The sequence below is a fragment of the Lissotriton helveticus genome, chromosome 5_1 (assembly GCF_964261635.1).
Source record: "Lissotriton helveticus chromosome 5_1, aLisHel1.1, whole genome shotgun sequence".
NCBI lineage: Eukaryota > Metazoa > Chordata > Amphibia > Caudata > Salamandridae > Lissotriton > Lissotriton helveticus.
Window position 1 is genome coordinate 695,067,430 of NC_136065.1, and position 21,029 is coordinate 695,088,458.

Here is a 21,029-nt window from a genome sequence, read left to right on the forward strand (position 1 = left end):
GAGTCTTGTGGTCTGCAGTGTCGGAATGGGTAGGCGTAAGACTTGATTTCATTAATAGAAAGTCCAGAAAGCAGTTGGAATTGCTAAAAAATTACTGAGAGAGGTGCATGGCCTTTATACAGCTCCTCCAAATATAAGATTATATCATCAGCATAAGCCAAGATAATGTGCGTCTCAGTTCCAGCATATACACTATGGTGTGGCGCTAATAAACGTATTTTAACTAGAAGAGGTTCCAATGCCAGAATAAATATCAGGGGTGATAAAGGGCATCCTTGTTGTGTGCCCCTCGCTGCCACATAAGGTGGAGATATGTGTGACCCCGTGCGGGCACGTGCAGTGGGATTGGTATACAGCAAAGCCGTCCATTGTATGTACTGGTCCGGGATGTCTAGCAAGGTGCAGCCTTGCGCACCTTCACTCAACGATACCGTAGTCCTAATATGATGCAGTCTATGGATATTTAGTGCTGTACTTCTGCCATGCACATATCCATTTCGATCTGCATGTATCAAGTGTGGTATGAATTGCTATATTCTGGTGGCCAATAGTTTGCTCAAGATCTTGTAAACTGTGTTTCACAGAGATAGAGGTCTATACCCTGCCATATATTTACCATTTCAATAGAGACACTACCAGTGCCTGAAGTGTTGCGTTGGGTAGTGTGCCGGCCTCCAGCAATGACTGATCTAGTTGTTTAAGGTGTGGCACTAAGATTGCTGTATAGGTAACGTAAAATTCTGCAGGCAGCCCTTTGACCATGGTGTTTTATTCCTAGGGAGTGCTCTAATTGCTGCTCTAATCTCTGCCTCTGTTAGGGGTTTAGCTAGTTCTTTCTTATGCTCTTCTAATACCTGTGGGAGTTGTAGATCCCCAAAAAATGTTTCAAATTTGTGATCCGTCAATACCGGAGGGGCCGCATATAAAGCCTCATAGTAAGATTTAAATGCAGTATTTATGTCTAACTGGGTGTTAACCAGTACACCTTCTGTATTGGTAATCTCTAGTATAGGGGTCGCCTCTTGTGTATTTTTAATGATTCTTGCTAATAGCGGACCTGCCTTATCTGCTTCCGCGTTCTGCCTCTGCGTGTATAGCCTGTAACACAGTATTTTAAGATCTTCTAACAATTCAGCATGCCGTATATGAGCCTCCTGTAATTCTTCTTTTCACTCGCCATTAGTCAATACTTCTCTCTCCAATGCACCCAGTCTGTTTTCTATATCTGTAAGACTAGTTAGGAGTGCTGCGCGTTCTCCCACTCTTGTACTAATGGCGACTCCTCTTAATACCGTCTTAAAAGCAACTTAATTTTATTTGCCTTGAGCTGGTGGTGTTGGCATTTTCTGTAAAGTAGTTAATAATTGCCGTGTTTAGAGTGATATGAAAAACGGCGTCCTCCAATAGTGAAGGATGTAGCTTCCATAGGGGTATGGGCGTGGGTATCCTTCCCCATTCTATCCCTACTTCCAATGGATTGTGGTCTGAGAGGGTCTTCCCCAAGTATGTTGTGTCTACCACATTTTGTATTTGACCCATAGAACATAAAATTCTGTCAAGACGTGTGTGTGCAACCCATGTGGGGGTGAGTAGAATGAGTATTCTCTGCTGTCTGGGTTTTTTAGTCGCCAAGCGTCTCCAATGTTCCAACATTCCACCCAGTTCCTCAATGCCTCTGCTTGTTTTCTGCTAGTTGTCCCCTGTAGTGGTGGATGTGATCTGTCCAGCTCTACCTCAAGGACAGCATTAAAGTCCCCCAATCCCCCAAGGGTAACTCTCCCATCCCGTTAGCATCACAGTCAGTGTTTCCAGAAAAAGATGTTGATCCACATTGGAAACATATACACTACCCAATACTATCTGTTTCCCGTCAAGTTTGCCAAATAATAGTATATATATATATATATCTGCCATTAATGTCTATTTTGTGTTTTTGCAGCTCAAAAGGGACTCCGTTCCTAATCCAAACTGCTACTCCCCTCGCAAAGGCTGAATACAAGGTATGAAACAATTGGCTCATCCATTTCATTTTCATTTTACCCGCTTATGAGTGTGTTAAATGAGTTTCTTGGAGTAGCGCTATATGCACCTTCCTACGGTTCAAATGTGCTAGAGCCCTATGGTGTTTGTGAATAGAACCCAACCCTCTTACATTCCAGGACGCAAATGTGTATTTGTTAGCTTGTGTCATATCGTTGACTGTACCGAGTCTTCCTTGTGCGGCTTGCTGCCATATTGGGTAAGGAGTATACTTATGACCGACTTCCCAATAACCCCCTCATTAAGAACTCCTAATACTAGGTTCCCCCAGCGAACAGTAGAAGACCAAACTATTAACATATGCATACAAAAAACTGCAAGTAAAGGATAACATTGTGCAGTCGCGTTTATAAGCATCACTTATGCTGCTACATAAACATTACTACTGCTCCGGCGAGAGCCCTGGTACATTATGGATAACAATATAGATTACGGGATGAAGAAAAACACCTTATATACATTTATCAATATACTTATCTGCCGTCAACATTCCTATTTAACCCATAAACATCACTCAAGTTCAATATTCATTTATGGTCTGCGGGGTCACCAGCGGAAACAGCGCCAGACTGCCCTCCGAGTCTGAATGTTTCTCCAGGTCCTCTTAGAATCCCACCTATGGAAGTTGCATCTTGCTCTGCCAGCGCCGCCGTCAGCAAAACTTTAGCCTGACTCTTGGAGATTCGCTCCGGGATTGGGCAGTTTCCAAAAGAAGACCCTGGTTGCCTAGTCCTGTCACGTTGGTGTTTGTCATCCTTCTTCTTTTGTGTTCCAATCCGTTGGCTGCCTTGTGAGGGATTTTGCGATGAATGTGGGGTTTGTGTTATTTCCGCCCACTCTGCCGCGTCTTCGGAGTTGTCAAGGAACAGGTATTTTTGGTTGTGAATCACCTTCAGCCTCGCTGGGCATAACATGGCGTATTTTAAATTGTGAGTTTGTAACGTTTTCTTTACTTCCGGAATGTACTTCTCGCCTTCTGGACAGCCATTGTAAAGTCTGGGTAGATGGAGATGCGTTTATTTTCAAACCGTAGGGGTGCGTTTTCCCTAGCAGCCCTCAGGATGGTGTCCCTGTCCCTATAATTTAAAATCCTGGCAATGATTGGTCTGGGCCGCGCTCCAGGTCTTGGGGGCTTAGGAGGCACTCTATGCGCTCTTTCCACTGCATACAGTGAGGAGAGTCAGTCCTTGACTACGCTATCTCTGAGCCAAACTTCAATAAACTGCGTTGGATTCTTCCCTTCACTTCGCTCCGGAATGCCCAGAATACGTACATTGTTGCGTCATGATCTGCCTTCTGCATCGTCCAACTTTCCTTGTATTTCCTTCAGTTAACGTTTTACTTGGTCGACTTGTGTGGTAGTGGCCGTCTGCTGTGGGACCAGATCATCCAGCAATATTTTGTGATCTTTAACTTTATCAGTGAGCTCGTCATGATCAGCTTTGAGTAATGTTAAGTTGGTTGACAGTGTTCCAATTTGTAATTCAATGGAAGTTCTGGGGAGACGTATTTCTTTAAGGATTAAATCCAGCGTATCACTCCCTAACGCGGCAGGTGGGTTCAGCTCGTTGGCCGCGCTGTGGGTGGGTTCTGTGCATTGCGGATTGCACACTCCTCCAGGGGCGGATGCTCCTGCTGCTTCACCTTTGGTCTGCCCATTTTTTGTGAGGACCAAGAAGGGAGGACAGAGGGAAATGGAGAGACAGAAGGAGGTTATTGTCCAGGGCAACGGGTCTCCGGTTCGGGCACTGCAAGCTACTTTGGGGTGCAGATTTCCTATGTGCAGTAGCATCCGCGTGTGCCGTCAGTTCTAAGTACTGTCGCAGCTCCAGCCCAAGTTGAGAAGTACCAAGGTCTGGAATATATCGGGGGTATCGGCCCCAACTCGTCGAAGCTCAGCCCAACAAAGTTCAGTTAGGGGTGCGCTATATCGGTGCTGGAGCCAGTCTTGTGAGCTTTAGAACACAGTTTTACGTCTGTGTTGAACGCACTATTGGTTTTTCCTCACTTGCGCTCTACCAGGGTGGCACAATATCAGGTCTTGATACCTAGCGTTCCGATGAAAGGAGAACTATCACTCTTGTTTCTCGCTCGCTGCGTAGGCAGTGGTTGCTTCTCCACAAGTTTGTGACGGTCACTGCAGTCCTTCACTCACCCCTGAATGCATGGTCTGTTAATTTATCCCGGAAATATGGTGCACTGCGCCGCGTTGTTTAGCTCCGTCGCGACGAGTCACACCTGGTCCTCACAATGATGCCAATCAGCCAGGGTCCCGGTTGTTGTCTATTTGAAAGCAAGCGTCCTATAGGAAGCGGCTAGATACATCCTGTCCAATCTCCGATACATGAGGCGCCATTTTGGCATCTTACGCAGCAAGGAGCTTCATCCGCTTGAGCAGTGTAGCGTCCTCCATACACTGCACAGTCTTTACCTGCTCCACTCACAGAGTGTATCACTATGCCACTGGACCAGCCAACATCAGAGTCCACTCCGCTATTCCTACACGCTTGTCAGGTCATATGCGGGTCCCACACGCTATCGAATACGCAGTTAATCCCAGAGGGGGGTCGTGCTATCGCTCTAGCATGTCCGGTACCACCCTAGTGCGTGCCAGCAAATGCTTGTCTTGTCCCCACTGTGTCCGTGTGCAGCTGCAGCGAGTGTGCAGACAGTGCAGTTAACGTCGCTGCTTACTTTTGGTCGTAAGTCTCATCCCTGCGGAGCTTGGCTTAGCATTCAGGGCTCGCTCTTCTCTCCGCCATCTTGTGAGCCCCCGCCCTGCTGCTGCTCATGTACAATGTCTCCTACAGGGGCTTGTTACCTTCGGTGAATCTTGCCGTAGCTCAGCTTTCGTTGTCAGTAGCACGGGTCCCCGGTATCGGCAGTTCTCGTATCCACCAGTCTGCGAACGGCCACTATCGTCGATGCAGGCCTCAGGTTCCACCAGTCACGTACTCCAGAGCCCTGGACCGTTCTGCAGTCGGGCGGAAAAGGGTGTATAATTGCCTTTCTTGGCAGTTGCGCTGCTCTGTCCATGTCCCACACTGTTTGTGCTTCAGTTGACGGCTGTTAGTGGGTAGTTCTCATCCCTATTGCAATGTATTATGCAGAGTCCTGCCGAGAGCTCTTCCCTCACCCGTCGGCCTTCTCGGCAGTCAGCTACGCCCCCAAGAATAATATTGAACTTCTTGATGTAGCCCTGTTTGTAGAAAATGAAATTTTACACACAAAAGTGTTCAGGAAAACAACTGCATGAAACTCCTTACTACACACGAATAATTCCGTACAATCATAAATTGGGTGCAAGGAAGATTTGTTATCTGATAAGGATTTTAAGATTGAAGTCCAGCAAATGATGTCTAGATTTACTGAAAGGGGGTACCCTAATGATGTACAGAATAATCCTTATAACAGAGTCAAAAGAGAGAAAGGAGAGGAATTGCTGTTTATGACTGAATAAGAAAAAGAAACAGAGGTGTCAGAATTAGCAAACAGTGGTCAACATCTTGGAGATTCTTTAAGAATTTCAACCTGGAACATCGAAATATGAAAAAAGATGCTTATCTAAGAACTGTAATTGTTGATGCATGATGATAGCCTGAAAGAATTTTTGGAACCCTACCCACAGTGAACATATACATAAACAGCAAATTTAGGGGATTTATTAATAATGAGTTCAGGCATCCAATGACGCCACAAAGCACATGGTTAGAGAAGGAAAACTGTGGATTTTGTAAATGTAGGAGCTATAAGACATGTGAAATCTGACAAAAAAAAAAGATCATATTTGATAGTAAAAAAATATGGCTAAAGGAAAGAATTACCTGCAATATGTAATTTGTTGTTTATGTTTTGGAGTGCAGCTTCAATAAAAAGAATATTGGGATTACAAAGAAGGTAAAAATGCTTATATTGCAGCATCTGAGGGCAATCAAGAATCATGATAAAGCTTACCTTCTTGCAAAACACATGTGTGCACAAAGGAGAGATCACCACATTGAAGTATTACGGCATTAAACATCTAAAGAGGCATCTGAGGGGAGGTGATCAGGAATTACTACTAAGGAAACAAAAATCCACTTTGAATTGATTGTTAGGAACAGAGCACCCTTGGGGCACGATGAAGATACTGAATTACATGTTCATCTGTGAAGCGACATGAAATTAGCAGTGCACTTGAAAGTGAAACCTATTTAGCACACAAGGTCTGCCTTTTAGAATCTTGGTTTGTACTTTGGGACGGAATGCTGTGGGCCAAAGGCAGCCTGGTCTTCGGAGGACCACCACTCCTGCAGGATGACAGGAACTCTCATTTGACATATCCCTTCCTGCATCATTGATGGCAGTTGATGTATTAATCCCAGTCTTTCAGAATGGCAGGAGTGCAAAATGAAGTACCACATTTGGCGATCACAGCGACCTAGAATAGTCAAGGTATTTCCCACTTTGACGGATGTGCTATCCTAAAAACAACTCTGCAACCAAGATTATCAATGTGCCTTTCCATCTCTATCTGGAGGGGCATACGCTGGATTGGTGGTATTTTTTGACTATCTCTCAACTGCTGCTGCAGTAAACGAATCCAGCTTGAGATATTCAAGTAGGCATGCCAGTGAAGAATCCAGACCTCTTTATATTTTCTTGATGTGTGGTATACTACTAGTTTCACAGTAGATGGTGTCTGCAGGAGTTTGAGTTGTGTTCAGAGTCCATGCACCTGAATGTCTAACGCAAACCACACTAGTACTTCCGAGGATGCCTGAGATTGCCAGTTTGCTGCCCCACAGGGTGGCACTAGCTATAGGGCTAATGTTTTGGAAAATATAGAGCCAAATATGAAAAAATATATCTTTTGGTTGTATTCCAACTTGTGTGTTAATAAAAGGAATGTTCTTCTTAAAAATAAAGCAAGTTACTGAGCGTTACCCTTGCCTTCCCTAGGACCACAAGAAAAGGCTCACAGCTGGCATGCCAATGAGAACGTTGGATAACATTTTAAATTGTAACACAGAAACATGACAGTGCATAACTACAACACTGAAGCCCTCCAATTTAATTTTACTGGTTTACTATTGTTCTACAATCAGTTCTTATCAGCAAACAGCTGCAGATACAAGGGGAAAGTGTTTGAGGATTTTCAAGCTGGACACATTTGTGCGAAGTGCTCAAAATAAAATCTCATTTATTACTCCTGAAGTTTGAGACAGAGTTTGAAGTAATGGATGCTGGGTTACCAAAATACAAGGGGTTTGTAACGTGAGCAGTGTTATCTCAGCTTTACATCAATTAGGCATTTTATAGGTGTGGATGACAGCAGAAGTGTAGTAACTACATAGCGGCAGTAGGAGGCGCCCCAGATAGCTACTCTGTCTACACAAGGCAAATGTTCATAGTGGATGTAAAGTATGAAAATCCAAATGCTCAAACAGATCAGTGGCATGTGAACCTGTAAAACAAACATGGTGGGAACAATAAAAGTCTGACTTCAATTTTCAGTGTGTACAATGCTAATATCCAGGTGTCCCATTAATCTGAAGAAGCACAAGAGAAGAAATAAGGAAACTTGTAAGAAGGCTGCTACTTGTGATGATGTTCATGGGTTCCACAGTGAATGTATAACTATCTTTCGTGGAGAAGTGTGGCTCAATGGTTAGAGCGGCAGATCCTGATGCAGAGGTCTGGCCCGGGACCAGGGTTCAATTCCCGCCTCGGCGGGTCTTGGGCTCAATTTCCTCGTACCTGATCATTCTTGCCTCGTGCCTATTCTAATCATGGGTCCCACTCTGCAACTCTGGGCAATAGCTTGCTTAATCGCCACAATGGCCCCAACAGCGCTGGGATGCCTGGCTTCACCTTGGGGGTGCCCAGGAGTGGACATTTCACAGGGAAAAGCCAGGAAGGCTTCCACAGCGGTATGCGTACAGCGCCAGGAAACCCCAGTTGGGGTATAAGTGCGCTTTACAAGTACAAATTCATTTCATTTCATGGTTTGCTACTCTAATGTACCTTTGGTAACATTAACCGATAAAACGTATCTATTACAATGAGTTTCTGAAATTTGCAGCTTCATTACAATCAGCACCAGTGATTTAAATTAGATAGATTGCATACAATGGCTTGAAATATTTGCACATGGTCTTTGTTTTTAGGTATTACAATAGACATACCGCTTGCTTTTTCAGAGTGAAACTTTTGCCGATGTTTGTCTGAGCCAATTCTCTATCCATCACCTCCATGTAAGATTTAAGACTTTCAAGGGCTTCACTTGGCAATGCTCCATTTTCTTCTGTGCTCTCGTCTTCATCACTGTCCAGGAGGTCAAATTCTTCTTCTTCCTCAAGATCATCTGAATCCAGCTCCTCAGAACCGGTCCCTGTGGACAAGCCTAAGACAAAACAAACACAATGTACAATGTCAAAAATGGAAAGTCAAAAACCACACTCACACCTTTGGTGGTGAGGTATAAGAGGGTAATAATGAATTGCTATTTCTCAGCTTCCTGTCCCGTGATACTCACTACTTAACATTTCCCAATCTCAGACCAAGGTTTACTGCCACTTGGTTTCTGATCATCCTCTACCCCTCACCCATTCCCCACTCACTGCCCAGCATTCATGCAAGTGGTGGAAAGTGTTGATTACTTACTGCTAACATATACTTACACTGAGTTCTATAAAACCTTGCCACAGGCCCAGTACTTTATTCGATTTATAAAAATATATATTAAGTAAATAAGTTGTGAGTGGAAGCGCACAAAGTTTTTATTTCTTCGGAGCATTCCAGGGTTGCTGAATACATATGGCTGCCTACTTTTGATTCTACCCATCTCTTTCTTCCACCCCATACTCTTTCGGTCTCTTTACCTCAGTCCTGCAGGATAATTGTATCCTCATGTAGGAAAGTGGGTTTCTTTTGCAGTAACCCCCCAATTTTTTGCCCAATTTCTGATGCACTTTGAGTGTGCCCTGGTTCCATGCCAATCAGGTTCCCAGGGCCTGTGTTCTTTCTGTAAACTGTACCATTGTTTCTACAATTGGCACACCACTGGCCTACCTCTAATCCTTTGTAGGGGGTACCAATGGTACCAAGGGCATGGTAGCCAGGAAAAGGCGTCAGAGGGTTGCATCATTTATTATGCCACCCTCGGGGACCTCTCACCACAAACATGCACGACTGCCATTGCAGCCTGCAAGTTAAGGTGCACCTCAAAGTGAAGAATCGACATGGCAAACAACCCTGTGTGCCATGCCTGCCCAGCAGTGGAGGATTATGTACTAGGTAAGTCACCCTTAGGCAGGGTACACTATACCTCATTTGAGGACCTATCTGCACGAAAAGACAGACCTCTATAATATCTTAGGCATTGCTAGATATTAAAATTGCACAGTAAACTCATACTAAGTATATGGTCTAGAAATTGGTCACTATGAGTTTCCTAGCACCATAATGGCTTTACTGAATCCTGCGATGTTTGGTATCAAACATCTCAGAGTGATAAACCTGCATTGATTCTAGTGTCAGGTTTATTATTCCATGCACTCAGGGGACCCTTCTAGAGGGGACCCCTGAACCAAACTAACCATTGGTGCGTTCCTGACTGGTGAACACCAGCCTGCCACCACAAGACAGGTTTCTGGACCCCTGGAGTGGGATCCTTCGCTCACAGGGTCGGGAAACAAAGCCATTCCTAGGCGGAGGTGTTCACACCTCCCCAGGTCAGGAAGAGCCATCTGTGGCAGGGGAGTATCAAAGGCCTTGCCGCCTTTGCAACGTGACCCCACAGCCTCTCCTGCTATCAGGAGCAGGTCCCCTTCCTGTCTCACCCCCTTTTCGGCAGAAAGACTGGCGGGAAACTTTAGCAAGCCCGAGAGGTGCGCCTGACCTCTGCCAACTCCAACACTCAGGTGGGGGAGGCAAGGTGAAGCCCACTCCTCAGTGCCTGTCATTTTGCTGATGAGGGGTATTCCCCAATCAGGGTTAGGGATTGTGCCCACTCCCCCACGTGGGGTGAGCACAACAAGGGTGTAGTCACCCTAAGGTCAGTAGTTTATGGGTTACTCCCTCAAGACCCCTAAAATCCCCTCTAAATACAGTTTTTAGGGGGCAGCGCTCAACCCAGGATTTCAGATTTTGATGACCTACGAAGACTGGAACCCAAAGATGTCACCAGCAGTGAAGAGTCTAGGTCCAACTGACTTGGCCCCAGCCCTACCGGCCTGCCTGCAGCTCCGAACTCCCCGGCTAAAAAAAGGATCAGCAACCTCCAGACTTAGAGAGGACTGATCCCCCACGTCAATAAAGACTCGAGACTCCGTCTTTTGGGGAGTGGTTCTCTCCCCAAAAGATGATTCAGCCCCTGCAGAACCAAGAAGGCATGCTCCAGGACTGACCTCTGCACCCGATAGCCATGACCCGTTTCCAGAGGGTTCACCGGTCCTGAAGTGGTTGACCAGCGGTCCTGACCTCCAAACCATCGAGGGATGTCACCTCCAAGGTCGAAGCCTGCAGCCTCTTCACAATGACCCTCCTCCACAGTGACCTTTCAGGAAGGAGGAAACCCAACGCCAGAAGACACCCTTTGTCCAGTCAACCAGTTCCAAAGGTGTCTCGAAATCCTCCTGCATCCGAACATACTTACCTGGCTGTTGGTTTCCCTCATCTGGCTTCCTCACACATCCCTGCAGCCTGGTACCGATTTTGAATATCTCTATAGAACTCCATTGGGTGCCTAATGCTGTGTAAGCCCCCTGCACCCGGTCGCCGCTGTGCCTCTAGTGGTGCCGTTTTGGTGCTGTCTTGGGTCCCCCTTTGCCCTCACCTAAACCCCATAAGATCTTCACCCCAACCCGATTGGCCTGCCCGTGAGCAGCCTCAACATGCGGTGCCCTTACCCCCATTGGCTACCAAAGGCACTGGTACCAAATTTTACACTCTGCACCTAGCTGATCCAATGCCGCTGGTGTTGCAGTCTTACTGCAGAACCAAACCGTGCGGAACCCTGGTTCAGCACCCAAAACTTATATACTATAAATCATTTTACTTACCTGCAATTGCTATTTTTCCCATAGGATTGCATAGTGTGGTTTTCCTTCGAAAAATGTTATAAGTGTAGACTCTGCCATGTATTGAAATAAAAGTAACTTAGGGCCAGATGTATCAAGGGTTTTACAGGTCACAAATGGGCCGATTTGCATAATTGGCCTGTTTCGAACGGTAAAAAGCCTTTTGGGACGTATCAACCCAAAAGGCATTCGCAAAATAGGTAATTGCAATTTTTGCAATCACCTACTTTGCGAATGCAGTTAGGGAATTGTAATTTGCGATTCCCTAAAAGCAATGCAAGAAGCATTCTCAGAAAGTGACTTTGCTTTAAGGAATCGCAAATTACCACCAACATCAAGTTTGTGGTAATTTGCAAATCCCTTTTGGGACGTATCAACCCAAAAGGCATTCGCAAAATAGGTAATTGCAATTTTTGCAATCACCTACTTTGCGAATGCAGTTAGGGAATTGTAATTTGCGATTCCCTAAAAGCAATGCAAGAAGCATTCTCAGAAAGTGACTTTGCTTTAAGGAATCGCAAATTACCACCAACATCAAGTTTGTGGTAATTTGCAAATCCCTTAGAAAATTTCACAAAATTGCATTTTTCTAAGTGCCATGTGGTGCATGCACATGCCCTGGCATGTGTGTGCACCACATGTGCACACTTACCTTTTTTTGGGGGCATCAGGAGGGCCGTATGGCCCCCTGGCACGCTTGCAATTGCATTCTCAATTTGAGATGACCTATTTAATAAAATTGTGAATGCCTTCCCACTCATTCCTATGGGCCTCTAGGCACATAGGAATGCATTTCTTAATAGCGAATCGCATTTTGTGATTCTAAAATAGCGAACAGCTAAAATTCGCTATTTTAGAATCGCATAATGCAATGTTGATACATCTGGCCCTTAGTGTCTACAACTGGGTTGTCCTGCTTACAGATGTACTGCAGTACCTAAACTGTGTTATTAGTTTGTTTTGCTCTAAGCTTGAAAAGTAACTAGAAAGTAATCTAAAGTAATTACACAAATTCAAAAGAGTTTATAGCACATTTTCTGCGCTGCAAAGTAACTTGTATGCTTATAGAAAACCATTACACACTGTATGTTGAAAAGTATTATTGTATTGAAAGTATCACTAACCTGCTATTAAGTAAACTTGGTTCTAGTAATAAAAATAAATCAATAACTTTTTATACAAACGATTGGTCTGGATTCAGTTTTTGAGTGTATGATATAATTTCTTGCCTGAGTGTGTACAACAAATGATCAACACTACCCTCTGATAAGCATGACTGCTCAACCACACTACCACAAAAGTGAGTAAGGTATTATATACTTTACCTCAGGGGATTCAGTGGACTCTGTGCACACTATTACTTTGGTGTAGTATATACAGAGCCAGCTTCCTACACCCCACATTTACTCTTTATCACTGTTTTCATATCTTTTCTCCTCCTCTATTTGTCTGTTTTCTTTCTCTAGCAAAAAGAACAATTGATGGACAGAATGCAGAACAATATCATACATTCATCCTAGTACAGAGATCTGGGCCTAAATCCATTGTTTTTTGCTCACGATGCCATTCCAGTTTGGACCCAGCCATATGCAAATCAGTCTTGACCCTGCGCCCAATGGGCACAGTCCAGCACGAACTGCCAGGCCAGGTCCTCCCTGGACTGGAAACAAGCATCCCAGGACCAGTTTCGGGCTTTCAGCCCTCATCAGCCAGGATAGCTAGACTCCAGTGGCATGGAGAGCACGGAACTCACGTCTGAGCATACCCGTCCCACTCGAGGTGACAAATGCAAAAATAACAATTGCAGAACAATGTCACACACTCACACCAGTACAGAGATATGGGCCTAACTCCATTGTTTTTTTGCTCACCATGCCATTCCAGTTTGGATCCAGCCATATGCAAATCAGTCTTGACACTGCGCCCAATGGTTTTGCTGCTTTCTCTAGCTCCAGGACAAAGTATGATTATGAACATGCCGGAAGAACAGGTTCTTACCCTGTTTGTCCCTGAAAAAGGACCTCAATCAAAGGGGCTGTGTACCTTTGCACCATAGGAAGTGACAAGTTTAAAACTGTAGCCACTTTTCTTAGCATGTCTGCAAAGGAGGAACTTGCCTCCGTAGCAAGTCCAGGGGATAAAGCAACCCTGTAGCTGATGATTAATCCAGGCTCCTAACCTCTCCCAGAGCAGACAACCAGCTCTCCTCCATCTGAGAAACATTAATGTTAGACATGGCTTGAAAGAGCCCTGACTCAATTGACACAGGCTGGCTTTCCACAACCTCTTTCTGAGAAGTAATCAACACCGGCATATTCCCCTCAGTCTGAATAGTCGACTCCACATCTGACATCGTACAATGCCTACACAGAGGAGGAGAAGCAACAACGGCCGACGTCAGTGTCAGAGTCGGCTGATCGAAGTCTGGCGTCGTAGGTCGAGATCCTGAAGGACTGTGGACCTGCGCCAAAGCGGCGCCACCCAACATTTACTGGTGTGACCCCTTGACTCCAACGGCTCAATCATCACTGAGGGCAAACCCTCTGAATGCCCCACTCACCTCCTTGGGTCTTAAAGGCACTCCAGAGGAAGATGGGGTAACAAAGATGAGAAGCAGGAATTATAATATTCCCCCATCCAAGCCATCGACGCTCCGGGTACCGTAAATTCGGGAAGACGAGGTGCCGAGTTGCGTATGGCCTCCTCGAACGGGAGGAGTCATAGGAGACGGAATCTTCTTGCGGTGAAGGCTGAGAATGCCGCAACTTCGTCCACTTACCTTTCGACTCGGTACCAACGTCCCCTAGAACGGCTTCGGCTACTAGATCGACCCCGCAAATGCTCTTCCCGAGAGGATGAAGACCGATGCCGGGAAGCCTCCGGAGATCACGGCACATGCGCCGCCATCAACTTCAAACACTGCTACTTTAACGATTGTGGCTTTAGTTTCTGGCGGGAGCCACAATCCTCGGCGTCGTGGTGATCGCCACATACAAATTGTATGTAATATATTAAGGACCCTCAATGACCTAAGTCGGCTACAAGACCCACAAAGTTATGAAAACTGGGGTGTTAGAGAGCCAGAGGTAATATGGCTACATAATAGTGCTGCTCTGCAGGCCAGGGGAAACAATCTGTAAATAATCTGGCAATCCCGCTGTAAAACTTTGAAAATAGAGCACTAGAATGGCTAAAAAGGTGAAGTGCCTCTGTGAAACTGATGATTTTGGACGTCAAGGCACCAGAAAGTGAATCGGCAGCCCCAGCTGGTAAACGTGAGGAGAGGGAGCCATGGCGAGCCGTAGCTGAAGGCTGTTAGCGAGGAACATGAACCCCTGGAGAAAAAAGCAAGAGCGGGGCAGCAAACACACAAGTGCAGCTCCGGCAGCGAGGGGAGGTGTGCCAGGGCAGCTACTAGATTCTGCGCTGCAGAAGGTTCGACGGCGAGACACCGACAAAAAACGGCCTGCCGGAGTGTCTGGCCTACTGAAAAAATTGCTGAGAGACCTGCTGCTGCAAAGAGTATCAGCGGTGGGAGGCAGTGACCGCCGGGTAAAAAGCGGCAGTGAAATTGCCAAAAACAGATAGGACGAGGGCCCGGGATTGCACTGCGCACAAACCATAGGGGTTCCGGGACCGCTACAAGACTCGGCGCTGAGATGCCGACATAGGACGTTCGGCCCGTGAGTCAGGCCTACTGAAATAGTTGCTGGGATACCCGTTGCTGCAGAGGGTGCTGGTGGCAAAGGCAGAGACAGCCGGGCGCTGAGCAAGTCGTGACAAGGAACTGCCAAGAACAGAGGAGGCGAGGGCCTGAGAGTGCGCTGTGTGCCAATTAGCAGCACAGCGGGGAAAAGAGAAATACCAAAATGGAGGCGGCAGCCGTGTGATCTGTGGCCTGAGCAAAACCAGCTATGCAGAAGGGCGGTAAGGTGCCCATACGAAGACAGAAGATTGTCAACATGCCATTGGTACGGCACTGAGGAAGTAAGAGGTAGGCTGGGGGTCCTGTGAGTGTCCTGTAGTGAGTGAAGAGGGTGAACTATTGAAACAGAACAGCAGCAGACGGTGGGGGTAGTGAATGACGAGCATCCGGAAACAGAAGCGCAAGGGGCTACAGCACTAGAACTTACTCAGCAGGCCATGCAGCAGAACCTTCTATCTATTGACAGCAAATTAGACACATTAAACCTGCGCATTGACAATATCACAACCAAACTCGATAAGCAGGCTTCCAGAATCACAGAGGCAGAACAAAGAATCTTGTCGGCAGAAGATGCAATCCAGACAATAGCAACTAAATGTACGGACATAGAAAAACTCCTGACCATAATCCAGGCGAAAAACAAAGCTATTGTGGCGCTCTCAAGGCGCAATAATGTGCGCATTTAAGGAGTCGGTGAATACCGGAAAGATGAACATTTTTGTGGAACATATGTTTAAGGAGCTCTTAGGTCCGGAAGAATTCTCCACCATAATGGTGCTTGTGCAGCTCACAGGTCATTGATGGCGAAACCCCTGCCAAGAGCAGCACTGAGCCCCATAATTGCGAAAATACTCAATTATCGGGATCGGGATACAATACTACGTCTAGCACGAAAGCAGGGGTGTGGAATTTATTCAAATATCTACTTGTCCATGGGGCAGGTTGCTTCATAAATCTACTTGTCCTGTAACAAAATCCACTTGTCCCTTTAGTGCCATGTAGTGCTGCCACAAATTATGGCAGCAATCTCATTATATAATAGCTTTTATATAGCCTCTCTGATTATGCCAGGGCATATCCCATAGTAGTGTTTGAATACTAGTAATCATTCTATGTTGCCACGTTTCCACAGATCTCTACATACTGGGCAGTAGTTCCAGGGTTGGAATGCCCTATTGAGTCTGTGCAAACCTACTAACTTGCATGTTTTAAGGGTTTTCAACAAATCTTCTCTAATCTTTCCCATACTGAGAAATGTTGGAAATTTACTCCTGAGAGTGGCAGACTCAAACCTTCTTTCAGAGTTGGGAAAAAAGTAGTTGGAGGGAAAATGAACTTTCAAACATCCAGGTTTTCACATGAGCAAATCTACACATGCATATTTACTCATGCTAAAATGCAGTTCACAAATAATTTGTAGAAGTACAATGTCTTGCCCTACTAATGTAAATTCTTGTGAATTCACGAAAGCCATATACCAAAGGTGCACTTTTGAGACTTTCTTTAATAATTGGGGCCCCTAATTTGGTCTGGCGTTAACCATGACCTTTTGTGTTTATTAAAATTCTCTCTCTCTGAATCAGCTGGCTTCACTGTGAGTGACAGCATTCTGCTCTTTCACAAGGAGCATATCGGTACATAAAGTAGTCTTATTCAGTGCCAGTAACTAATGTGGCAGTGTATGCTTTTTTGAGACAAAAAACTATTTTTTGCATTTGCCAATGTTTGTTATAATGTGAGGGCCCGGCAGCTCTCACATCAATAAGGTTTTACAAAAGCGATGCCAAAACAAGTCACGCATTGCCAAAACTAAAACGCGGACCACCAATGTCAGACCTACTGGCTTTGCCAAGGCTTGTTTATTTTTGTTTCCCATTATCTTATTGAAATTGGTTACACAAATTTTCCAATATGAATATTTTTGGGAAATACTAGCATGCAATGTATCAACACATTTTACTAAATGATGCTGCAAAGAAATGGTACTTGAAATGTTACAGTAGTATAGCAAAATGTTTTTTCCCTACTTTCATTTTTTAGGAACATTTTATATTGAAAGCAAAGAAACATTAATCTTGCTTTCAAGCTTCTGCAAATATTTGCATCTAATCAGAGCGCATTCTGTGAGCATCATGCATAGCCTCATGTTGCTAAACTTTCAGCAGTCAGAACGTACATTTACTTAGAGCGCTCTCCCTAATAATAAAGGCTTTCAATTATAATAAAGGATTTCAATTAATGAACCATAAATACAAGTTTGAACAGCATTAACACATGAACTAACCAGTCAAGCGCACACAACAGTATTAATGATATGAGTAATCAAGTTGAAGTCATTCCGCATCCGGAAAAGACCCTCCACGTCACACCTACGGCATACCGCCGTTCATGAAGTGACAATTGGCAAAACTCGCCATTGTCAGAACAACACGCCTTTACGATATTACCTTTAATTTCGTGTGCGGACCTTTGCACACTGGTATTTTAAAAAACCCGAACAGGAGCGGGTTGGAATTATCACCGTTCTGCCGATATTACGAAACTCCATACATTCTCAGCCCTGAAGAGTCAGGGGTTATTACCCCAACTGACGAAACACGTGTCGGCTGGTTTCCTTTTGTATGGATCTCCTAGATAGGAGAAACATTCACATACTTATTAAAACAGGAATGAAAAGAACATTCGTGTGTGATCTTATCCTGTGAATGACTTCAACTTGATTACTCATATCATTAATACTGTTGTGTGCGCTTGACTGGTTAGTTCATTCATCATAAGGGTTAGCCTTCTCACCCTTTGGTTTCAAAGTTTTAGGGTTTTCTTTAAACAAGCAGCACCAAACAAATTTATACTATCGTGACTACTCAACCACTACATGTTGTGCGCCATCCAATTCTGAACACTGATAACCCTTTGCGGAACTGTTTAGCATTAACACATGCACACAAATATTAACTTAACTACAGGCAGTACCTTTCCCTGATCCTTAATTTGGTACGGCAACTGGCAGCCAAAGGGTTTGTGCTATAGGGGTTTGGGCCTACTTGTCCCAAGGACAAAATACACATTAAAACTTGTTGCCCTTGACCCCAAACAATATGTCCTGGGCGTCGGGCTATAGGAATTCCACATCCCTGCACGAAAGAAACAGTAGCTAAACGGTCAGGGACACCGGGTTGCTGTGTACCCAGATTTCACTGCAGCAGTACAGGCTGCACAGTGAGAATTTCAGGCTATCAAGAGACAGTTGCAGAAAGAAAAGATACGGCATGCTATGCTGTACCCCGCCTGACTGAGCATTGAACATGGCAGGAAGCAGAAAATTTGCACAACCCTTAAAGCTTAAACCCCTCTCCTTAAAGGGAGAGGGGTTGGCCTAACGGCTACGGCGCTCGACCTCGGACCTGGGGATCTGGGTTCGAGTCTCGGTAACAACGCCAAAACCCCCCCTGTGATTCTGGGCAAATCACTTAATCTCCCCGTGCCTAAAAACAAAAAAAAATGTAACGTAACTGGTGCTATGTAAAGCGCTCTGATAACTGATTCGGTTCGGTTCTAGTTCGCGCTATATAAAACTGCAAAAAAAAAAAAAAAAGCTGCACAGGAGTTCTTGCGGTCCATAATGAGAAGGAGGTGCAGCCCACACACAAAGGATGAAGATGACACGGAAAAATAAGCTATGGGGAAGATGGAGTCACTCTGAAACAACTCACACTAGAGGTATCTGCGGGAGGTGGTAAACACACAGAACTGGAACTTTCCACCACGAAGAGGACAGCTGAAAGGTACCATCTGAACACCTGGCCCCCCTGGTACGATCTCCTGGCAGACCTCAAAGCAGGAGTACCCAAGGGAGTGATAAGTACTTTGTTATTGTTTCACAAAGAGTTCTAAGGGGAGTTAAAAGGGAAGTGTCTTTAGCATGTTTGGGATGCTGCAGTGGGAGAGAGGGGGGATGTTTGGGATCCATATTCACATCACCACAGAACACCGAAGGCACACACAAGGCACGAACAAGTGGTAGTATGTACAACACTACACTAACCCACCGTTCAGATGGCATTAGCTAAGAATGCAGGCAACAAAAAAACTGGCATGCATGACGTGGAACGTCAGAGAGCTAAACAAACCTAAGAAAACACGGCAGGTTCTAGCTTATCTCACTATGCATGGTGTGCAAATAGCGTTCCTGCAAGAAACACATCTAACGAAGCACACGGACACACGGACACAAGGGTGGGCACTGCCTGGGCCGAGGCTAGAATAACCTCCTCGTACTCCTCGAATGCAAGAGGGGTGCTAACGTTTGTAAGAAAGGGAACGCCGTTTAAGGAAACCCACTACGTCACAGATAAGGCAGGACGATATGCTATACTACAGGGCAGTCTGCAAGGAAAATTAATAACGTTGGTCAACGTGAATGGGCCAAACATAGATGACTCTGCTTTCTATGTAGGTATATTTAACACTCTGCGCTCGCCGCCACAATCAGAGATACTGGGGTGGAGGATTTAAACACACATCTGGACTCCAGTAGGGACAAATGAAGCCAACGTGGGGGGCAAAACCCTAGAGCGGCTAGAGCTATCAGAGAGGGGATGGAAGAGTTGGGGTTGCTAGATCCCTGGAGGACCCGACACCCAGGCGGTTTGGAAGGTACACACGCCTTGACGGCTAACAGATCCTGGTTCAGGCTGAAATACCGGCTAGTGACAGCTGGAGTCAATGAATGGGTGGAGGGTGCGGAACGATTAACAAGGACGCTATCAGACCATAACCCGGTCAGAATAAATCTGCAGATCCCCGAAAGCATTCAGTAACAGTATACATGGGGTTTCAGAGCGGAGGCTTTGCTGGACCCGATATTTAAAACATCGATTGGGGAAGCAATAACAAACTATTTTAAAAGAAATAGGGCTCGGTTGACAAGGCCTCCACACTATGGGAGGCATTCAAAGTTACTATCAGGGGGGTATGCATCAGCACACACGTGGACATACTGAAAGATGTAGGCGCACAAATGCAGGGCGCATAACAGACCTTAGCCTATTTCGAGCAGGAATATGTCACAAACCTGAGTCAAGCCACCTTAGTGGATTTCAGAGAGCGCATAACAGAATACAATTATCTGGCTCAAACTGAAATGAAATACCTGTGAAAAAGGCATGCAGCAAGGGCATATGGAGAGCGAGGTAGGCCAGGCCATAAACTAGTATCCAAAATAGCAATTAATAAAAGTTACCACCCCATCACGTAGATGACTGGCGAAGACGGGAGCAATCACTATGACCCAAAGGGAATATTGAAGCGATTTAAAAATTACTATGAGAGACTATACGTGTCACGAAAGCAGGTCCAATCTAGCGAGCTGGAAAAATACCTGCCTGACATTGCTCTCCCGTGTCTGTCAGACGGTCAAAGGGAATACTTAAGCCGAACCATAGAGGTAGCGGGAACTGAAGGAGGCGATATAGACATTGCCGAACGGTAAGGCGACAGGTCCAGATGGACTAAGCAGTCAGTTTTACAAAACATATGCATACCTGCTAATCCCGCACATGTAAGAGATGTATAGGGAAGCATGTGAAAAAGGCACGTTACTGGCATCATTACGTGAAGCCCTAATAATAACCTTGCTCAAGCAAGATAAGCCTGCAATGAGATGCGACTCATACAGGCCGCTTTCTCTTGTTAATTTAAATGTCAAAATCCTGGCCTGTGTTTTGGCCACTAGGTTTCAACCCCTGATAACGTTGATGGTGCTCCCGTACCAATTGGGATTTATTCCAACCAGGTCTAATTTGCACGATTTACGGACGCTGTTTGCGTTATTTTATCAGCTCAATTCGGAACTAGATGCCGTGGCAGTTATGCTAGATGCCGCCAAGGCATTTGCTTCAATAGAATGGGTTATATGTTCCAGATACTTCAATGAATGGGACATCCTAGGGTATTTCTGAAGTGGATCCACCTGTTATATAGGGCTCCTGTGGCAAGAGTACGGATAGAGGGGTACACATCTGAATTGATTGAAATAAACAGAGGCACACGACAGGGGTGTCCACTTTCCCAATTACTGTTTTCTCTGATGATAGAACCACTGGCATGTATGAAAAGACAACAGCATTCAGTCTAAGACCACTCAACATATCACTGTACAGGGACATTGGTGCCCTATGTGCGTGGGCCAGAAACATACTTGGCTGGAGTATTGCGGGAAT

The 21,029-nt window shown here is 45.3% G+C and overlaps 1 protein-coding gene across 1 annotated transcript in view; it reads right to left on the bottom strand.

Annotated features, from left to right (window-relative positions):
* The window catches only part of ECD (ecdysoneless cell cycle regulator), a 285,220-nt gene that overhangs the window by 34,834 nt on the left and 229,357 nt on the right, over positions 1 to 21,029 (bottom strand). Inside the window, exon 13 of the mRNA XM_078643094.1 lies at positions 8,208 to 8,413. Coding sequence (XP_078499220.1) covers positions 8,208 to 8,413 — 206 coding nt within the window. The remainder of the gene's footprint in view (positions 1 to 8,207; positions 8,414 to 21,029) is intronic.